The 19,333-nt window shown below is 46.5% G+C and overlaps 1 protein-coding gene and 1 non-coding gene across 6 annotated transcripts in view; both read left to right on the top strand.

Moving 5' to 3' along the window:
• Positions 1–19,046, top strand: part of CACNA1I (calcium voltage-gated channel subunit alpha1 I) — a 158,445-nt gene extending 139,399 nt beyond the window's left edge. For all 5 annotated transcript variants that reach the window (XM_040669161.2, XM_040669160.2, XM_040669159.2 and 2 more), the window contains 11 exons: positions 690–799; positions 1,377–1,510; positions 1,957–2,027; positions 5,731–5,809; positions 6,381–6,502; positions 7,226–7,564; positions 8,193–8,339; positions 12,488–12,604; positions 12,960–13,125; positions 13,980–14,176; positions 16,166–19,046. In XM_040669161.2, coding sequence (XP_040525095.1) covers positions 690–799; positions 1,377–1,510; positions 1,957–2,027; positions 5,731–5,809; positions 6,381–6,502; positions 7,226–7,564; positions 8,193–8,339; positions 12,488–12,604; positions 12,960–13,125; positions 13,980–14,176; positions 16,166–16,867 — 2,184 coding nt within the window. In that variant the 3' untranslated portion in view covers positions 16,868–19,046. The remainder of the gene's footprint in view (positions 1–689; positions 800–1,376; positions 1,511–1,956; positions 2,028–5,730; positions 5,810–6,380; positions 6,503–7,225; positions 7,565–8,192; positions 8,340–12,487; positions 12,605–12,959; positions 13,126–13,979; positions 14,177–16,165) is intronic.
• Positions 9,928–9,985, top strand: MIR12209 (microRNA mir-12209). Its single transcript, NR_161959.2, has one exon. It is a non-coding gene; the product is annotated as a microRNA mir-12209 (primary transcript).
• Positions 19,047–19,333: the final 287 nt, after the last annotated feature.

Below are 19,333 nucleotides of genomic sequence, written 5' to 3'. Positions count from 1 at the left end.
GCCCTTATTTGTTGCCACCCTTGTGTCAGTCCTGTGCTCAGTTCAGAACAAGTCACAGGACTTTCTTACTCCTCAGCTCCTTCCCCTGTAAAACAGTCAGGCTCTGCTAATAGATCCTGTAAAACTGCTTTGATCCATTCCAGTATGAGATGCCACCAGTGCTGCCCATTGGTCACACTGGTCCCTGCTAGTGGAGAAGGGACAGCACAGTGAAGAACCAGAAGCCCATAGCTGAGAGATGACAAGTGCCTGTCCCGGACCAAGGCACACAGGAGTTTCCCCCCATCAGAGATGGCATTTATACATGACTGAAGCAACAACCTTCCTGCCTCACTCCTTGTCCATAGCTAGGCCAATGCCATTAATATGGTGGCATCCAGATGACGTGGACTATTGGCTGAAGAGGAGGCTGATGAAACCTCAGTGGAATCTCCTTGCAGTAGCCGCCTTCTTTCCATTATGCTGAGAAGTATAGGAGAAAGGAGCAATAACTGATCCCCAGAACAACATGGGGTAGAGGGCCTTTCTGATGGTTGCCTTCAGTAGGAGGCCTCCATGTTCAAGTATAGGGAGTATGGGGCATCTTCCCCATCTCGTAACGAATCCCTGGCACTCGAGAGAGACCCTGCAGGTTATGAAGTTGTTGTTGCTCTTGCCTCAATTCTTCCACCCTTTCTTTCTGCTGGCAGTCCCTGGAGACCGCTCTTAAATACTGTAACTACCTGTTCACCACTGTGTTTGTGTTGGAGGCAGTTCTCAAGCTGGTGGCCTTTGGTCTGCGTCGATTCTTCAAGGACAGGTGAGCAAAGAGTTGTGTAAAACATTTCTGTGGGACAGCTGGGCAGTGGGAGGAGACTTCGAGGATGAATCCCTATCTGGAATATAGTAGCAGTCCCAACTATCTCCTAGGTCTGCACAGCAGAGCTGCAATGCCTGGACAATAATAAGGTTTGTCCAAGAACTGCCTTTTTCTTGGCATCTGCTAGTTAGGCTGGAAAGCAAAGTAGGTGGGCTCAGAAACAGCCAGTTTTTTCCTGCCCTTGAGGCAAACTGGGAACATGCTGAAGCAGAACGTATATAATGAAGCTGATACGAAGTAGTGAGGCCATAAAAAGCTGAGCCCATTAGTCAAAGCATAGCACCATAGTAACACAGCTCCATGCTTTCAGATCAGGCTGGTTTGCCTCTGGCTGCTCAGGCTGTGTGCAAAGTGAATCTCTGTTTGTCTGCAAAAGCCCATACAGGCTGACTCAGAGTGGGGCCTTGGATTTATATGTGAAGAAATGTTTAGGTTAAAGTGAAAACAATTCACTTTATTTGTCAGGGAAGTGGAAAACCTCTGTCTTCCCATATTCTCTTTGATTTTTCTTCTTAAGGTGGAACCAGCTAGATCTGGCCATTGTGCTGCTGTCTGTCATGGGCATTACACTGGAAGAGATTGAAATCAATGCGGCTCTCCCAATTAACCCCACTATCATCAGGATCATGAGAGTGCTGCGCATCGCCCGCGGTGAGAGAGGCACGGGCAGAAGGCAGAGATGGAGATGGCCATGGGGTGGGACCCAGAGCAGTGACTCATTGAGCAGTGGCTGTCAAGGCACACACTCCTGCTCTCCTCAGCCCTGGAAGCAGAGAATGAAAAGGAGTAATTGTGATACACATTGCTTGGGGAAAGAGGAATCTTGGCCAGAATGTGTCTGGGTAAAGCAGAAGCCTGATAGGCATGGGTGGCAGAAATAGTGTATTTAGGAAGGAGTAGATAGACTGAAGGAGAAGGAACTGGGAATGTAAATTGCGAAGATGTGGGAATGTGGGGACAAGGAGTACATTTTAGTTTTTCAAGGGCAAAGGGAATCAAGGCTTCTGTGTTGTTCTACTGCCATTAGTAGGGTATGCAAGAGGATGAACCTTCTGAGCTGAGTTTGAGTGACACTTCTCATGTGTTTCTTGTGACAGTCCTGAAGCTGTTGAAGATGGCCACAGGAATGCGAGCACTGCTGGATACAGTTGTTCAAGCCTTACCACAGGTAAAACCCACAAGCTTCCCCCAAGACTCTCTGCACTTTTATTTCCCCCCAAAGGGTCGATTCTCTTTGTGTCTCAAAGGCGATGCCCTTTAGTGGGGAATATTGGTGGCAGGTGGACAGTTGGACTAGATGATTGTAGAGGTCTTTTTCAACTTAGGTGATTCTATGGTTCTGGGTTTACTGTGGTGTACATGTACCTGCCTAAAAGTGATGCTCAAGTTTTAATGTTAAGTCATGGGGATACATCTCACCTCACATCACAGTTTGCCAGTGGGTGAATGAAATAAATCTTGATCCTGGGTAAGGGCGGGATTCTTCCCACCATGTTTAGCTAATGTCTGTCATTTGTTGCTAGTCCCCAGCTCTTCACTCCCTTCTTCATAAGAAAGGGAGAGCAACTGGCAGCCATTTCAGGAGGAACACAGGTCTCTGTCCTTCTCACCGTTCCCTGCATGTTCCTCCTATTCCCTCCTCTCTCTCATGTGCATTCCTGTCACTCCTTTTCTAAGCCAGTGCCTCCCCCTTTCTGCTTTCTTTTCTTCCTTTCTCCTCCTGGATCCCTTCATAATTCTGAGCCTCTCATGTATGAGAAGCAGTGACGCGCTCTGTTGTGGCTCACGCAGCCGGCAGTGAAGTGTCTACCACAAGACAGCTAGACAGAAGGATTCCATGAGCTGTGAGCAGCAGCTGTTCCCGAATGAGATGCTGACATGGTGCTTTACACAGGCTTTGAGCCTAGTGAGAGGATCCTTTGTGATGGAGAAGCAGTCCCCTTCCTTTGGGATCCTCAAGAGAGAATTGTTAAGCAAGCAGTAATGGCGCCAAATTTCCCTACTGATCACACATCAGATATTTCTCTGGCAGGTCCTGAGCAGGCAGCTATCTTGCATGATATCAAAATGTACGGGCGTTTGTCAGTTGCTTTATCAGCTAATGTGCCAGTCTCTGTGAGTGGCGCAGAGCTGAGAATCAATCTGAAAACAGAACGAGTAGTTATACAAGGAGTTTACTTCTGATGTTAGTGGCAGACAGTGATGTCAATCTGAATTAGAGGAAACCCATAGTACAAAAGCCACAGGGAAATTCTGTGATCTTTTCTGAATCCTGAGCGCTGTCTGATTTCCTAATCTTTTTTATTTTACAATAATAATTTGTATTTTTGTATAATGTTAATGATATAACTCACATCGAGGCTATATAACAATATCTTTTGTCATCCAGGGTAGTTTGGGACTGAGATACATTGAACAATGTAAAAATGAAAGTGTTCTTGTTGGAGGCAGCTTTGTGCCCCTGAAGTTTATTAGTTCTGGCTCTGCTGCCCTTGACTGGCTCAGTGCAGCCCCTCTGCACATTGCTCTTCTCCATTCCAGGAGCCACAATACTGTTCGTTTCGGGCAAGGGTCTGAAATGGAGCAGATCTCCAGATCCAATAAAGAATCATAGAACCATTAAGGCTGGAAAGAATCAGACTCATAGAACGTTTTGGGTTGAAAGGGACCACTAAGATCATCTAGTCCAACCATCAACTCATCCCTATGACCACTCTAGACCATGTCACTCATGTGACCCTTAAAATATAGTGAATAAACAGGAGAGGGGGGAATGATAGAATCATTGGAGTTGGAAGGGGACCCTTAAAGGTCATCTCGTCCAACTCCCATGGGGCTGTTCATATCCCATGGAAACGTTTGTATCCATGTCATGCAGAGAAGTGGAGTCATCAGACATTGAAGGGTTTTACTCAGGATGGCAAAGAGTGCAGCTGGGACCTCAGTTCAAGCCCTGCTCTCTGGACCGAGCCACATACCACAAGGATATTCTTCCACGCTTCACAGATTCTTGCTTTCCTTCCTCACAGTCACCTCCAGACCCTTTGCTAACCAAGATGATCTGTCTTTTGGAGGTCATTAATATCTGCCACGACATTCTTCACAAACATATATCTGAAGATCTGGTCTCTAGGTATTCCCTGGAAGGTAAAAGTGAATAGTGCTACTCAGTATCAAGGCCTATGACCAATCCAGTTCCTATTGACTGGCTTTTGCTTCCTTCTATAATGGGTTGCTTTCACTTAATAAAGTTATATAACTGATAGATCAAAAATCACTCCATAGTTAAACCTATGTCAAAATCTGCACTCAAAGCAGGACTAAAATCCCTCACTTTCCCTGTTAAAAATTGCATTTTGTCTCCGTATTTTACACACTGAGTCTTCAGGGGACAATTGAATTATCTGTAATATTATTCTCCAAGATTTATTGGCTTCACCAAGAGAAGCAGTTTAAAATAAGCTGTCCTTTCCCTTGTGCTTTTCCCTCATCTCAGCTTTTCTCTTTGTGTTCCTAAAGCACAGACTCACACCGGGGATTTTGGCTTGCTAATGGCATGTAAGGCATCTCCAGTTGTCCTGTTCCAATTCTCTTCCTTTCTCTGTTATACTGCAACAATGCTTAATACTGAATAGAGCTTTAATTTTGGAGCCCTTTGGAAATTTAGTCCTTAGCTAAATTTTATTAGCTTCCTTTCTTTTGATGCCCTATGGACACAGACACAAAGGTGTGTGTTCGGAGCATTTACTGTGGTGTCCAATTTAGTCATCAGAAATAATTCCTTCCACTGCATGTGTAGGGAGCCAGAATCTGGCAGCCTGGAGGAGTGGGTGTGCTGAATCATTCATTTCTCTCCTGAATTTGGATGTCACAGCAGTTGCAATGACTAAATTAGATTCCTGAAGTAGATGATCCTAATAAAGGCCCAGTGACCACATGCACTCGCAAGCATTCGGATCAGATACTACTCAGGTTTTGAAAAACACTGAATACCAGGTCCTTAATTCCCCACCTCCCTTTGCCCCACCAGTGGTGTGCTAATTGTTACTAGCATTTTCAGCCTGCCCCTTTTAAAACCCCTTCTGTTCCCTGCATGTGATCTATATGCCCCACATGCTGGGATGCAGGAGATACAGCGGCAGAGCAGTGATTTGGAGAGTGAGGACATGGGGGCAGTGCACACACTGTTGGTGCTACTTTTGTGTGCCATGGAGCAGCAATCTTCCCATTGTGGAGTTTCTAAAACATCAAATGCTGGAAGCCCAGAAATCAGGCTTTGCCCCACTTTCCACAGGATGCAGAAGAAGTTCTCCTTCCCCTCTTCACTCTTTTGTAGTCTCTTCTTCTCTCCTCTCCACACAATTTAAAAGAGGCTCTTTATCCATCTTCTTTCTCATCTCCCTCCCCAAGCACTGCTCAGCCGTCCACATGTGGAGGGCTGTATCTGTGTCCCCATCTCTCTGGAGCTCTGCTCCAAGCATAACTTGGGGGAATTTAGGCAGCTTGGTGGGGCATGTAGCACTGCAGCACATCTGTGTGCTGTAATCCATAGTTTGGCTCTCACTTAGCCAAAACAGGTTCATTTCTCTGTGGTCCTGCTCCAGTATGCCTGCATTCACCTGACCTAGCAATTGTACACTTTAGTCAGTACTTGCTAGAAACAGTGCCCTTTGGATCTGCTGGTGGCTCTTTTTCCATGGATGGGATTGTCACGAGTGATTTCCCAGGTTACTGAACAATTGTTTGGTTCAGTATGTACCCTGGGAATTTGTTGCTCTTCTCTCTTGGCTTTGGAAGACAGAAACTAGTGTGTGTGCGATTCATGCTTGCCTGTTCAGATGAGGTAGGCTGACTATGCTGTTTGCTTTCAGGTGGGGAACCTTGGACTGCTTTTCATGCTCCTCTTTTTCATCTACGCTGCTCTAGGAGTGGAGCTCTTTGGAAAACTGGGTAAGTCTCAAGCAGCCTGTGCTCTGGTGTGAGTTACAGATCTGCTGGGAGTTTTCTCAAGCTCAGTACTCATTCAATAAAGGGACTGAATTATTCATTGTCCTTTATTCTCCTTTTTGTGAACTTGATATAAGCAGAATTTCTCTCTAAAATGTGATTGTTCTAACAGCTTAAAAGAACAAAAGTAGTTTCTAGTATTTCTTTCATTCTTAAACCTTCACTTTTTCTTCACTGCATTCTTTGGTAATGCTTTAAGGTTACAAAAAGAGGTCAGGGAAAGCTTACTCATGTCTCTTGTCGTGGAATATTGATCATGGAGAAAGGCAACACATTGACATGTTGGGAGGGTCACCCAGAGCAACTGAGTTACACCGCTAGTAGGGATTTTTTGCACTGCTGGATAGCAGTCAGGTGCTGTTGGGCAACAGCCCACTGTTCAGCATGGTGCTGAGGCCCTTAACTTAGGCCTCCTAGTTGTCAGGAGCCTGAAGTCCCCTTCCCCAGCTCCTGCTGTTGATCTCAGAACATGTGGTACGTCCCCCACTGATAGCTGTGATCTCTGTTCTTACAGTATGCAACGATGAGAACCCCTGCGAGGGCATGAGCCGTCATGCTACCTTTGAGAACTTTGGGATGGCCTTCCTCACACTCTTCCAGGTGTCCACGGGAGACAACTGGAACGGAATCATGAAGGTAACTGGGCCTTAGGGGCATGTGAGAAATTCTGACCTGAGCTCAGATCAGCAGTATTCGTTGCTTTGGTTAGGAATGGGAGAGGAGCACAGGAACTGAGTCCTAGCTTGAGCCAGAATCTCCCTCCTTGCCATGATGACTCAGACCCCAGGCTCATTTGGTCCTACAGCCATCTAGCTCTGAGAAGTGCAAAGTTCTTGGAAAGAATAGAAAGGCAGTCCTGGCTAAGAGAGAATACCTACTGTTACAAGGCCAGTTATTGAAGTTGAAAGTAATGACTTTGGCATGAAACCTATATACCGAGCTGTCAGGGCAATCTAAAATTAATATTTCCTTCCTTCAAAGGATAGGAAGAAAGGAGAAGGAAAGTTCTTCGCAAATATTTGGTACTTTTGAGTGCCATGTGAGAAGGCAGAACTGCACAGCATCAATTCACACACATAGGGCTACAGTGGCAGTGAAATGCAATGGTGTGAAGGACTTAATTCTGTAGACCTTTGGACATATTTGAAGCAGAGAGCACAAGTTGTATCCCATGATCAGATAATGTCCTTGATTCCTTGAGGACTTCATGATTCTAGAGGCTGTGGAGTGATAGAACCATTGCCCTGTTCTTTCCAGTGGCATTGGTGTTTTTTGACAGAAAGATCAGCCAAACTTGCATTCTTACTTTAGTCCTTCCTTCCTTCCATCGTTCCCTCTCAAACCCAACTTCCTCTCAAGGATACCTTACGCGACTGCAGCCACGATGACCGGAGCTGCCTCAGCAACCTGCAGTTCATCTCCCCACTGTACTTTGTCAGCTTTGTGCTCACAGCCCAGTTTGTCCTCATCAATGTGGTGGTAGCTGTTCTCATGAAACATCTGGATGACAGCAACAAGGAAGCCCAGGAGGATGCAGAGATGGATGCTGAGATTGAGCTGGAATTTGCACATGGGCTGTGCTCCCGCAAGTCAGGCTCCTCAAAATCAAGGCAGGGAAAAGGAGCAGGATCAGGAAGCGGTGGTGGGAGAACAGAGCCTGAAGGACGTCTGTGCACGAGATGCTACTCTCCAGCACAGGTGGGTATACCTTTGAGCTTACCAACCAGACTGCAGCAAGCGGCTGTGGGGAGAAGCCAAGGGGCCTAGATGATTGAGGGCTTAGCAGCAGCAGGCAGACTCTTCCACTTCAGGGTAAGAGCTTTGTTTTCAGCAGTAGACATCTGAGTTGGTAGCATTGTGAGGAGGCAAGGATGTAATAGCAGCAGGTCCTGTAGCACTGCCCGGAAGCTCATTGGCATCATGGTGTAGGATCCTGAGGGTCAGCAGAGGAGGGATGGAGCAGATTAGCTGAAGCTGTGTTAGGAGCAAATTTGAGAGGGGAGCTCAGGAAAAAAGAGAAGGGGAAATGGCAGATGGATTGAAGCACACCAGCAGAGCTGAAAGGGAGGCACAAGCAGTGCTGGGCTGCGCTGACAGTGAGCGAAGACAGTCCATCCTTCTTTTTTGCATTGGATTTTGGCACCTTTACACACCCTAAGGAGCAAATGCTCCCCCTGTGACCCTGTGCAAGTACCTGCAGAAAAGGTAACTGCTCCAGATGAGTCAGGGTGGAGAATCCAGGCCCAAATTCACAAGGAACTTTGAAGCAAAAGCTCGGCATTCTTAAAATGATTTCTCCCATCCTCCCCCCTTTCTTGTCCCCTAGGAGAACTTATGGCTGGACAGTGTCTCTTTAATTATTAAGGACTCCTTCGACGGGGAGTTAATGATCATCGATAACCTATCGGGCTCCGTCTTCCATCATTACTCCTCGCCGGCCATGTGCGAGAAGTGTAACCATGACAAGCAAGAGGTAACCCGCGTACGAGGATGCGTGAGGGGACTCTTCCCCCAAGATCTGCACATCCATACTCACGCGCCCGCAGGACATCCAGTGTGTGTTCCCGGCTGTAGTTTGTGTAGGCAGAGGGCTTGGCCTGTGTTTGTCATCTATCATGTGTTGCTGAGACTGCCTTTGGTATGAGCCTGCCCTCCTTAGCCACGGGGGGATGTTTGAGGTGGTGGAAATCTGAGATGTGCCATGGTGTTGGTCAGGAAGGACTGACCGAGATGTAGATGAAGACAACATTGTGTTCAGTTCTGCAAGAGGAGCAGAGGTTGGAGCTCATGGCATACAAAGAACTGGAAGGTTCACACCCCAGTAATAGCACTTGGAGACAATTCAGTGGAAGATTTAAGCATGTTGCATCCTCATTTGAAGCATACGTTTGTTTACTCCCTGTTGAGGAGAGTGAGCTAAGCACATGCTTACATGGTTTGTGGAATAGAGTTGCTGTCTGTAAGCCAGGATTGGTTTCTGATTAAAACTGGTTAATAACTTTGATAAAAAACTAAGCAAAAATGAGCCCACTGAGAAAGTTTTAGATCCTTCTTTCTGGTGTAGAACCTGTTAGCTGACAAACAGGTTGCTGCTAAGAGCAGGACCATAGATACTTTGGAAAAACACTTCATAAGCAATTTGTCTTTTCATGATATAAAACTTCAGAGCAAAGTAGCCTGGAAAATGTTAGGTGAGAAGCATAATTGTACTCAATTTTTTCTCTGAAATCAATTTGTTATATTTAAGTACTATGGTTGTGATTAGTTTCATATCAGTAGCTGTTCTCATCTGTCAGTACATCACTACATCAGCAGCAGTCTACACCATCTCCTTCCCCATAACTAACCTGATATGTTGCTTTTGCTTGTAAGGAAACCAGGAAAGTTGAGAAGAGAGCTCTTATTGGTAGATATCCACATTGGAAGATGACAATATTTCATTTGGCTTTGGACCCCTAGTTCTGATGCTTTACATTTTTTCAGCCTTTCAGCTATCTATTTATCTCAATAGCTTCCATTTGGAAGTATCAAAATGAGAAAATTGCTGTAGTTTCTCAGTACTGCAACACTTTACCCATGGATACTGCATTAATACTGTCAAATAACAAAGTCATTGCACTTTTCAGTGCTTTATGTAAGTCCTTACATTTAGCAGTTGATGCCCAGTCTTCTCAGAAAAATCAGGTCTTCTAAAGGTATTCCTGAATGACTGCCCTCAAATCAAGTCATTTGCAGCTAGTTTGCTGCATTTGAGAACCTTCCAGATAGTCTTCAGTATCCTGCCTGGGAATTAAGACGACATCAATTTTCTTACCATCCCAGCAAGGAAACTGGATGGCAAAATCTCCAAATGCAACCCACAACTAAGAGTTTAACAGAATAATCATCACCAAATAATTATTCTTAGTTCAAATTTTCTAATAGCTGTTACAGAGCTATAAATTGATTTTCTAAATTGATATTTCAGTGTATCTAAAATGTGGAATTGAAACAAAATTATCTATATCCACGGGAATAACTTCAGTATTGAAGAGTAGTTATTTTATTTCTCATTATGTGAGTCAAAGTGAAAGGTCAAGATTTTAAGTCATGGGTTGATCGTGACCTTCTCTTTGTATTTCATAGTGTGAAAACCAATGAGGAAATTGCAACAGAAAATCACAGCTAGACTTGAGCCCAGCACTAACACCAGCAATAGACAGTCATTAATTAACCAGAGGACACTCAGGTGCATCAACATAACCAGAGTTGTGCATTAGTACCAGTTGTACACTGCCAGAATGTACATTGTGCACATGGAATTGTACCGTTTTTATGTCGTCTCTTTGTGTTTTTTAACAAAACAGGATGTTGGCTGCACACCAAATCACCCTTAGCTTCGCTCTTGTGAAAGTGATCACATTGTCAGGAAAAGGTTGTTTGTTTTTTTTTTTTTCATTTCATTTGTAGTTTAATCTGAGAAGATGCTGAGCAGAGTGGATGAATACAACACTTAAACATATGCTCAAGTTTTTAATATGTGCTAAGCTTTGTATTGTGTGGAGTAGAAGTACTCAGTGTCTTTCTGAGTTAAACTGCTGGTGTCTTATTTTCAAACCAATTATTTGGACAATTAAGGATTTTCCTAATCATGGCTCTGTTTAAAAGATCACTTATACCTGCAATGAGTTATTTTCTAAGGGATATGTGTGCGTGGTCCAGTGCCTGCAGTTGGTGTCCCAGGCAATTCATGCTTCTACTGAACATCCCATTAGCACTGCACTGCCATTTGTTTCACTTTTTTTTTTGTTGTTGTTTGTCTCTTCATCTTTTGTTAAGAGCATTTTTCAATATTCTCCAGGAATGGACGCTACAAGAACACAACAGAATATGACTAACCTCTTCTCAGGTCATTTCTGTCCTTTCACTTTGGGGCTGGTTGACAGTTAGATGTGTGCATTGGTGGCTGATGGCGTATTTAGCCAGTGAGCAGTGGTGAAGGGTGTTCTCACACACACAGTTGATCTGCTCATGACTTTGTTGATTGTGCTTTTTGTGTAGATCCCAAGCTGGCCAGAGATTGTGAGCAAGCAGTTCAGTGAAGAACAGCCAAATCTGACTTTTGTTGAAACCCTTTTTTATGGATGGAGAAGGGGGTCACAGATGTTGTCACATTTCAAACTTGCATTTCTACAAGCTGTAAGGCTGTTCTGGTGTAACAAGCACTTATGCAAGTAATGGATGAGTATGCACCTTAAATGGGACTAGATGAAGATGGTGTTTCTATACACAATTAATTGCTGACCGGTGGCTGTGAAGTGTGCTTGGCATAACATCTTTGTGGATTCTCTGGTGTGTGTATGCACCTCAAGCATCAGTTGGTTACTTTGAGCTCTCTGCATGGTTGAGTGACACCACATTCAACCATCAGAATAATATCCCAAATGCGGATGCTGTTTGTGCCCTTTATTTAAATCCAGCTCAGTTTTTCCCTTCTGTTTATTCCATGTGCCTTATCCAAGGATGGAGACTCTTCCAGTCCCTGGCATTGGCACAAGCCATCAAACTCCCAGCTCAAAGGCGTCATGTCTACAAATATTCCACCTGCTCTTACAGTATAGAAGCTGTACCCAGTTCTTGCAAACAAAACCACAGGAAAGGACAAAATTACTGCCCAGGAAGAAAGATCTCCTGACTGAGACAACCTAGAATATAGCTGTTGAGTCAGGTGCTGGTGGTGGGAACTGATGGGACTCTAGAGACCAGCCACAGAAAGTCAGAGAATCATTAAGGTTGGAGAAGACCACTAAAATAATCTAGTCCAATAAGTTGAGCACAGGAAGAATAGAGCAGTGCTTAGGTTACTAGAAAGAGGAGAATTGTAGGACAAGATGAGGTCTGACAGAGGGGAATTGAAAGCTTGGAGGAAAGATTTGAGAGGGGGGTGTGCTATGAGACAGGCCAAATGATAGAGTAAGCTCAGGTGCGGGACTAGAGCAAAGCTGAGTTTCATGGATGAGAAAGATGCAGTAGTCAGACTTGTTTTCAGAAATCAAGAGATCAATAGTTCAGAGTGGGCTGGAGGGGTGAGTTTTGGGATGGAGAACAGGAGGGAGGGTGGTATTAGCTGAAGTCTTGGGTAGGTTAGAGATGAAAGAGAAGATGCAGGGAAGCTGAAGGGAGGTGGGATTTCAGTGATGAAGGTAAGAGAATACAAAAAGCATGATATTGGCATGGACTGCAAGAGGCATGAGTATCCCTGGAATGAAAGCATCTTCGTGTTGAAGCAGGGCTGTTCTTGGCACCTTCAGAGATGGGTCTATTCCTCATCCCTCTATAGAGCAGACTGCCTTGTCACCAACCAGAGGGAGCCCCAGGACAGATTTGGGACTCCTTTCTATATGGCATTAGGGGAGCATGGACTGCAGATGGACTGCTTGCAGATTCTGTGTTCAAGCTTCCTTAGAAAGTGGATTCTCCTGTCCAGCCCAAGTCTGGGTTAGGCAGAACCTGATGTATCCAAGGAATACAATGGAAAATTCATCTCAGGCCTACAGGCTTTTACTTATCCTTCATAAACAGCGTGACTGCTTGAAATGTGGGCTCTAGACATCCAATGACAGCTCCTTTCCCTTCCTGCAGGTCCAGCTGGCTGAAATGGAAGCATTATCCCTCAATTCAGACAAGTCCTCTTCCATCCTTCTAGGAGATGAGTCAGATAATCGCAGCACTTCTCAGCTGAGTCCTAAGGAGACCAAGGTTAGCCTGAGGTGCTCATGGTCATGTTGCACTGTATGTCTGTTCCTGCTCCTCTGAAGTGCTCTGTGTTCATCTGTGTGTCCCTACAGAGGAATATAAATGTTGGTCACTTTTCAAGAGCTTCTCCACAGAAGAGAAAAAAGGGATGTGTGTTTCTGAATGTTCTCTTCATCACTATTAATAACTGCCTCTGAATGACCCTAAATTTAAGGGATTTGAGTGTGAAATGTGAGCACGTTTTAGCCAATTCATAGGCACCTTCAGAGACAGCCCTTTCCAGACAAGTCTGTGCTGTGGTTTGCCATTAAATTTCACCAGGCTTTGCTTTTACCTATTTATTTATTTTTTTTTCCAGGATGGCCAGGACAGCCCTGACTCCACTGAGGCAGGAGATGTGGGGGAATGCTTGCTTCCAATATCCAGCACGGATGGCTCCACAAACCCAGACAATTACCTGTGTGAAATAGAGAAAACTCCTTTCAACTCAGTCCAGTCTTGGCTAAAGCATGAAGGTACCAAAGGTGAGGACAGCTCTCATCATTCCCCACGTTTGTGTGGATTGGTTCAACTTATCTGCCTTCCTCCTGTGAGGAATGGAGGTAATGTGAGGCGAGGTTACACTGACAAAGAATTCACTTTCAGTTCACGAGTCCTCAGGAGTGAAGATCATTTCCTTCTTCATCTGCTAGATCTTATACACTCCTTCAGACTTGCCAGTGTGAAGCACCATGAAAGAGCTGCTTCCTATTTGCAGTAGTGCACCTGCATGTGGTAAGAGCAGAGTGTCAAAGAGACGAAGGGACACAGGCTTCAGTGATGTGCCAGCTGGGTAACCTGTGTTCGCTCTGCAGGGTGAATTATTGCTATCCCGTGAGACCAAGCTCCTTGGGTAAAGCCAAAGGGAATATATAAAACATCTGCCCTTTGTGGAACTCCTGCTGTTCTACTCCTGAGTGCAGGTTTCCTAAGCCACCAGTTTGTTTATCTCCCTTCATCCCCTGCTTTGCAGGATCTGGGATGAAAGCCCTCTGGCAGTGATACCTGGTTGAATCAAAGCCTTATGGCTTAGCTTTTCTCTCCAAGAGCAGCAACAAGAGAGGCAAGCTGGGCTGCTGCTTTATGGCTCTGAGCTGTGTTAGATCTTCAGGGTCTGGTGCAGGTTTTTGCTATTGTGCAGAAAGTGGGATTCATTGTGTGAACTCTAGACTGAGGCTTCTTGGTCAGGGGTGTGTGTTGTCAGATGTCCTCTATACACTGGACTTGCAGGACCCTTGGTGTAACAGCAGCAAAGACATCAAATCAAATTGGAGGACTCCTGAACTTTTTTTTTTTTCTGTTTGTGTTCTCTTCCCCATTTATTTTGGTGTTTTCTCAGTCCCTCCCAGCCCCTTTTCTCCAGGTACATCTTGCCCTTTGTTACCTGTGCCAGCAGAATTTTTCCACCCAGCCATCTCTGCCACCCAGACAGGGCCTGAGAAGGTCTCATGTGCACATAACCTTCCTAAGATCTCTCTGCAAGGCTCATGGGCATCACTGAGATCTCCGAGTGTGAACTGTTCACTTCTTCACCAGGTGAGGAGCCCTGCTTGCTTTTGCTTGAAAATGTTGATTTCCACATCACACCCAAAAAGAGAGGCCTGAATAGAGGGGAAGGCAGATGAAGGAGAGAGGCCAGCTGTGGTCAGAGGGTGGGTGACTCTGATCTGACTTGGAGGAGCACAGGGAGCCACAGTGCGCAGGAGGGCTGGGGAGGAGACAATTTGTACAGCAAAGAAGGGTTGTATAGCTCTACCCCCTGAAATTACATGCTCTTCTCCTCTGAATCTAAAAGGAGTCTGACAGCTGCAGCTAGCACCACGTAAATATGGAATCACATCACATTTTAGCTCGCCCCTGGGCACCATGCACCGAGTGCACTGCAGCCACCTGCATGCACAGCAGCCACTGTGTGAGCCAGGGAGATGGCAGCCACACAACCACCTCAGCTTCTCCTGGTGCTGTGGCTCTGGATCACATACCTGCTTTGCTGCAGGAGCCTCTCCCCACCTTCCTCCTACACAGCCACTTGTGCCACATCACACTCTATCTCTGAGCTCTATTTTCCCCTGGTCACTTAGCTCTTGCATCGCAGAAAGACAGTCTCTCTCTCTCTCTGAAAAGGCATCTATTTCTCACCGAGAAGAATAAAAGCACTGACGGAAGATCAAGTGTCTCTAAATTGCAGAGGACACAGAGACTGGAGTCCATCGGTGATCCCTCTTATTGTTCTTGGAAGTCACCCCATGAACAATTCCTGTTCCCAGCGACACTCTATTCCAGACAAACTATAAAATAAAATCACACGTTATCCCATTCTATGTGATAGACACTGTTGGCACAATACAAATGTGTGTGAATTCACCAGGGATAAATTTAGCCTTGAGCTGAGGCCACTGAGTTGTTGCAGTGTTGAAACTTCTCATATAAGTTTAGACATGAAGAGAAAGAGCTCTGGAGATTGCATGGCATTGAAAAAAAGTGTTGAGCCCCTGTAAAGGAGAAACTGGTAAACTTCTCATTATGTGAGACAGACTCTGTAGAATGTCTGTGGTTCAGGAAATCAGATGACACCAAGCTGAGTGGTGCAGCCAATATGCTGGGGGGAAGGAATGCCATCTACAGGGACCGGCACAGGCTTGAGAGGTGGGCACCTCATGATGCAGACCATTTTCCTAAGAACAAATAAAGAGTGGGTTAAGTAACTAAGTAGTGTCACAAGGACATGAAGGTAATTTTCCTTTCCTCTTGAAAGGATATTGGAGTTTTCTCCCCTAAATGCAGCCACTGCTGTTTGTGCTGGTCAGAAGAATCTCTTTTCTCACCCAAAATGTTGCTGATTTTTTAATGAGAGGAGGCTTCCTGAGGTCTCCACGGAAGCCAATCCGCTTTCTGGCTAGTTGATGATTTTGATGTGCCTGCAGCCTGTGTGGCAGGTTCACAGGGACACCAAAGTGGGGACCTACAGAGGACCTCGTAGGACCTTGAGAGCAGGACCTTGGTCCTGCTGCCTCCTGGACTAACAACAGAGCTCACAGACCCAGCATCCCTTCCCTCTGGTGGAGCATTTCAGGGGGGAGAGGAAGGTTCATCCTGGAGCAGAATGAGAGGGTGGTAGACATGGAACAGGTGGTCATGGCATTGAGTTTGCAGGAGTTCAACAGGCATCCGAAAAATGCTCTCAGCCATAGGGCCTGATTTTTTTGGTGGTCCTGTAATGGAGCCAGGAGTCAGACTTGGTGATCCTTCAGAGTCCTTGCCAACTCAGGATATTCCATGATTCTGTGATTCTATGGAATCAAAGCTCAAAATATAGAAACAGAAGGGATGCTCCCCCAGAAGGGAGCATCCTCGGCATGCTGCTTTGGAGCAGGTTTCAGGTGGATTACAGTTGCCATTCCCAACAGGAGAGAGTGAGAGAAGAACTAGAGTTTATTTTCATACCCCAAATCATTTAAAAAAATAAAAACAAAAAATTGTCTTGCTACTCTTCCCATCTGAACATGGTGTGTTTTCACCCCCCAGGCTCCTGAGAGCGACACGTCACTGGACAGTCGGAGCAGCAGCTCGGCAGGCAGCCTGCAGACCACACTGGAGGACAGCCTCAACCTCAGTGATTCTCCCCAGTGTGCTCTGGACCTCCCAGTGGCTCTGTGCCCCATGCCGGCTGCCAGCGACCCAAGACCCCTGGCAGCCCCTCTGTCCCCCACCTCCCGTCGCCGCAGCCTGCGGGGCCGGGGGCTCTTCACCCTGCGCAGCATCCGTCGGCACCAGCGCAGCCACAGCAGTGGTGGGAGCACCAGCCCTGGTTGCACCCACCATGACTCCATGGACCCTTCGGATGAGGAGGGGGCAGGAAGCAGTTTGCGGGGGGGAGGCAACAACAGTGAGCCCTCGGAGACCCTCAGCAGCCTTTCGCTGACCTCCCTTTTCTCGCCCCCGCCGCCGGGGCTGACGCTGGGGAAGAAGTGCAGCAGCACCAGCAGCCTCCACGCCAGCCCTTCGCCCCGCCGCCCCGCTGCCCACCACACCAAGCCCTTCTACACCGTTGACCCCAAGGGCTTCCTCTCCATGCCCTCCTGGGTGACGGACTTCTGCAAGGACACCCCTCCGCCAGTGCAAGGAGCAGAGCCCGATGGCTCCAGCAGACTGGGGACAGGGGAATGCGGCTCCCCGCTGCCGTCCGAGCTGGAGCTGGGCGATGGGGTCAGCAAGAGGAACAGATGAGGGTCCCTGGGGCGTGGGGTGTGCGGAGCATTTGGCCACCGGCACGGGGAGCACATTTTGGCAGCTGCTCCCCAGCAGCGATTCCAAAGGATTTGGGGGAAAAAGAACCAGGCAAACAAAAAATTATAAATATATATATATACATAAATATATATATATATATATATATAGAATAAATACTCTGGTACCGTACCTCAGAGGCGTGGGAGAATGCAAGCAATACGGGAACGGTTCTGCCCTAGGGCAAGACCTGGACCATCACTGCAGACTACAGTGACAAGAAAAGGCCATGGGGCTGGGAGGGACGGGACCCTCCGGCCAGGCAACCGCTGCCTGTCAGCCATTTAGTTATATACATATACATATATAGAGAGAGATCAATTTATTTATTTTTTTTACAGAGAGATTATGAATTTCAGAAAGTGCTAAGGAGGACCAAGTGAATGGGGGCTGAAGGAGGTGCTATGCAGAACTAAGGAGGGTGGGTGAGCGGGGTGGGATGGAGGGAAGTAGGGTAAGCAGCAAGGGAAGAGCACCCGGGGCTTGCCTTGTCTGTTAACGGGAACTTTCTTCTTGTTCATGCTTCCATTTCAAACATTAAAAACCCTGGGCCAGGTCTTCAGGTCTAGCATAAATTGGGCAAGCGGTGATTGTGCTCTTCTGTTGGTGCAGAGCAGCGGTGCTCTGGCTGGAGGGGGATTTGCTGCTGATTTACAGCAGGTGAAAAGCAAACAGCTGTGGAGTATGGGAAACAAACAGAGGTGAAAAGCCTGGCTTTGAAGGGAGTGCAAGAGCACAGCGGGCATGCTCATGGGTGGAGGGGATGTGGGCTCCACAGTGTATTTGTGTTGCTGTTTTGTTGGTTTTCTGCTTTTCATTTTGTTCCAAAGGAAAAAATGCAAGGGTTACAGGGAAATCTGGAGCAGGAGAGGGAGGGGGAAGGGGGTAAAAAAAAAAGGAGGGGATATTGCACTTTTCCCATTCATTTGCAGTAATTGTGATATTTTCTTTTAGAAGCCCAAAGGTGCAAAAACCATCTCTAGAGAAACCTGTTATTTTTGTATCTATAGCTATATATATATATATATGCATATATATATATAAAGAAGACAAAAACTAGAATTCTAAAAAGGACAAATAAAAGCAAAGAGGGCTTCAACATAAATTGTAGTGGGCCCTCTGGCTGGATACCAACCCTGCCCCAAGTCCCAACAGGAAGACCCTACGAGAACATCCTTGGCTCAGTGTCGGCTCTGCTTCTTCTCCAGCATCACCTCCATCCTCTGGCATTTTGCATTGGCGTTGCTGGGACCAGACCCCTGCTCAGCAAACAACCACAGACGCGAGGAGCAGAGAACACCAGCTGTGTGTGTGTGTGTGTGTGTGTGTGTGTGTGTGTGTGTCGTGTGGCAGATGTGAGGGTGCTCATGTGTGTTGTGTACTGGCTGGCTCACTGCATGGTGAGAAGGGGAGAGGAAGAAGGAGGGAGCTGCAGCTCTCCTTGCCCCAAATCACAGGGCACCATCTGTGTGCTGCGGGGTGGCTGTGAAGGCAGACCGACTCCTTGAACCAAGCCCTGCCTCAGGACCCAGGATTCAGTCCAGCAGATGTGATTCTCTCCCACATGGCTGCAGAAAGATCTGCGGGGCAACGTCCCCTGTTCCCCTTCCAGCAATGTGACGGCATGCTGGGGCCAGCCTGCATCTCCCCCGGTTTTATACCCTGCCCAGTTTTGTGGGTAGGTAGGAAAAGGGCATCAGAAGCCACCTAGGAGGGGGGCATAAAGACTTTCCATCCCTTTTTTTCCCACCAGATAAAAAGAGGGCTGCTGCCGCAAAGCTCTCCTTGCTGGCATTTGAGGCACTGCAGAGAGTGGGTGGCACACCACAGACTTTCTGGTTTTATCATTACCTGTCTGATTACTAAGCTGCTGCTGCATCTTATAAACTGGAATCGTAAACAGTAATCACATCAAATGGGACAAACAACAGAAAGGAAAAAGATAATTGCTACATGGACTTGACTTATTGTCTGAAAGGAGCGTTTGTTGTCTTACAAGTGTGCACACTGACTGCAGGGAGGTCAGACCTGTGGGCAGAGGACAGGAGAGCCCAGGTCCTTCTCCTTGCAGAAAGATTGCTGGTCTAGATTTATTAAAGCAATAATAAGGGTCTTTAAATGCCTTTTTTGCACTCGTCGTTCTTTGGGTGAGTTGCCCCTGCCCACTCCCCCAGAGGCAGAGAGGAGAGATGAGGCACGCAGAATCATAGAATGGCTTAGATTGGAAAGGACCTAAAACATTATTCAGCTCCAACCCCCCATAATTAATTCCCTGTCCTTAGGAAAGGAGAGCAGTCAGTCCCGAAAACTGAACATCAAACTCAGTCTGCATGAGATTTCCAAAACAAATTAACCAAATAAATAAATAAATAAATAAAATCAACCCAAACCCTACACAGCCCAACG

This window comes from Gallus gallus, chromosome 1 (genome assembly GCF_016699485.2).
Source record: "Gallus gallus isolate bGalGal1 chromosome 1, bGalGal1.mat.broiler.GRCg7b, whole genome shotgun sequence".
Classification (NCBI taxonomy): Eukaryota; Metazoa; Chordata; class Aves; order Galliformes; family Phasianidae; genus Gallus; species Gallus gallus.
The sequence above is the reverse complement of the archived record's forward strand: the minus strand, read 5'-3'. Positions and strand labels throughout refer to the sequence as shown.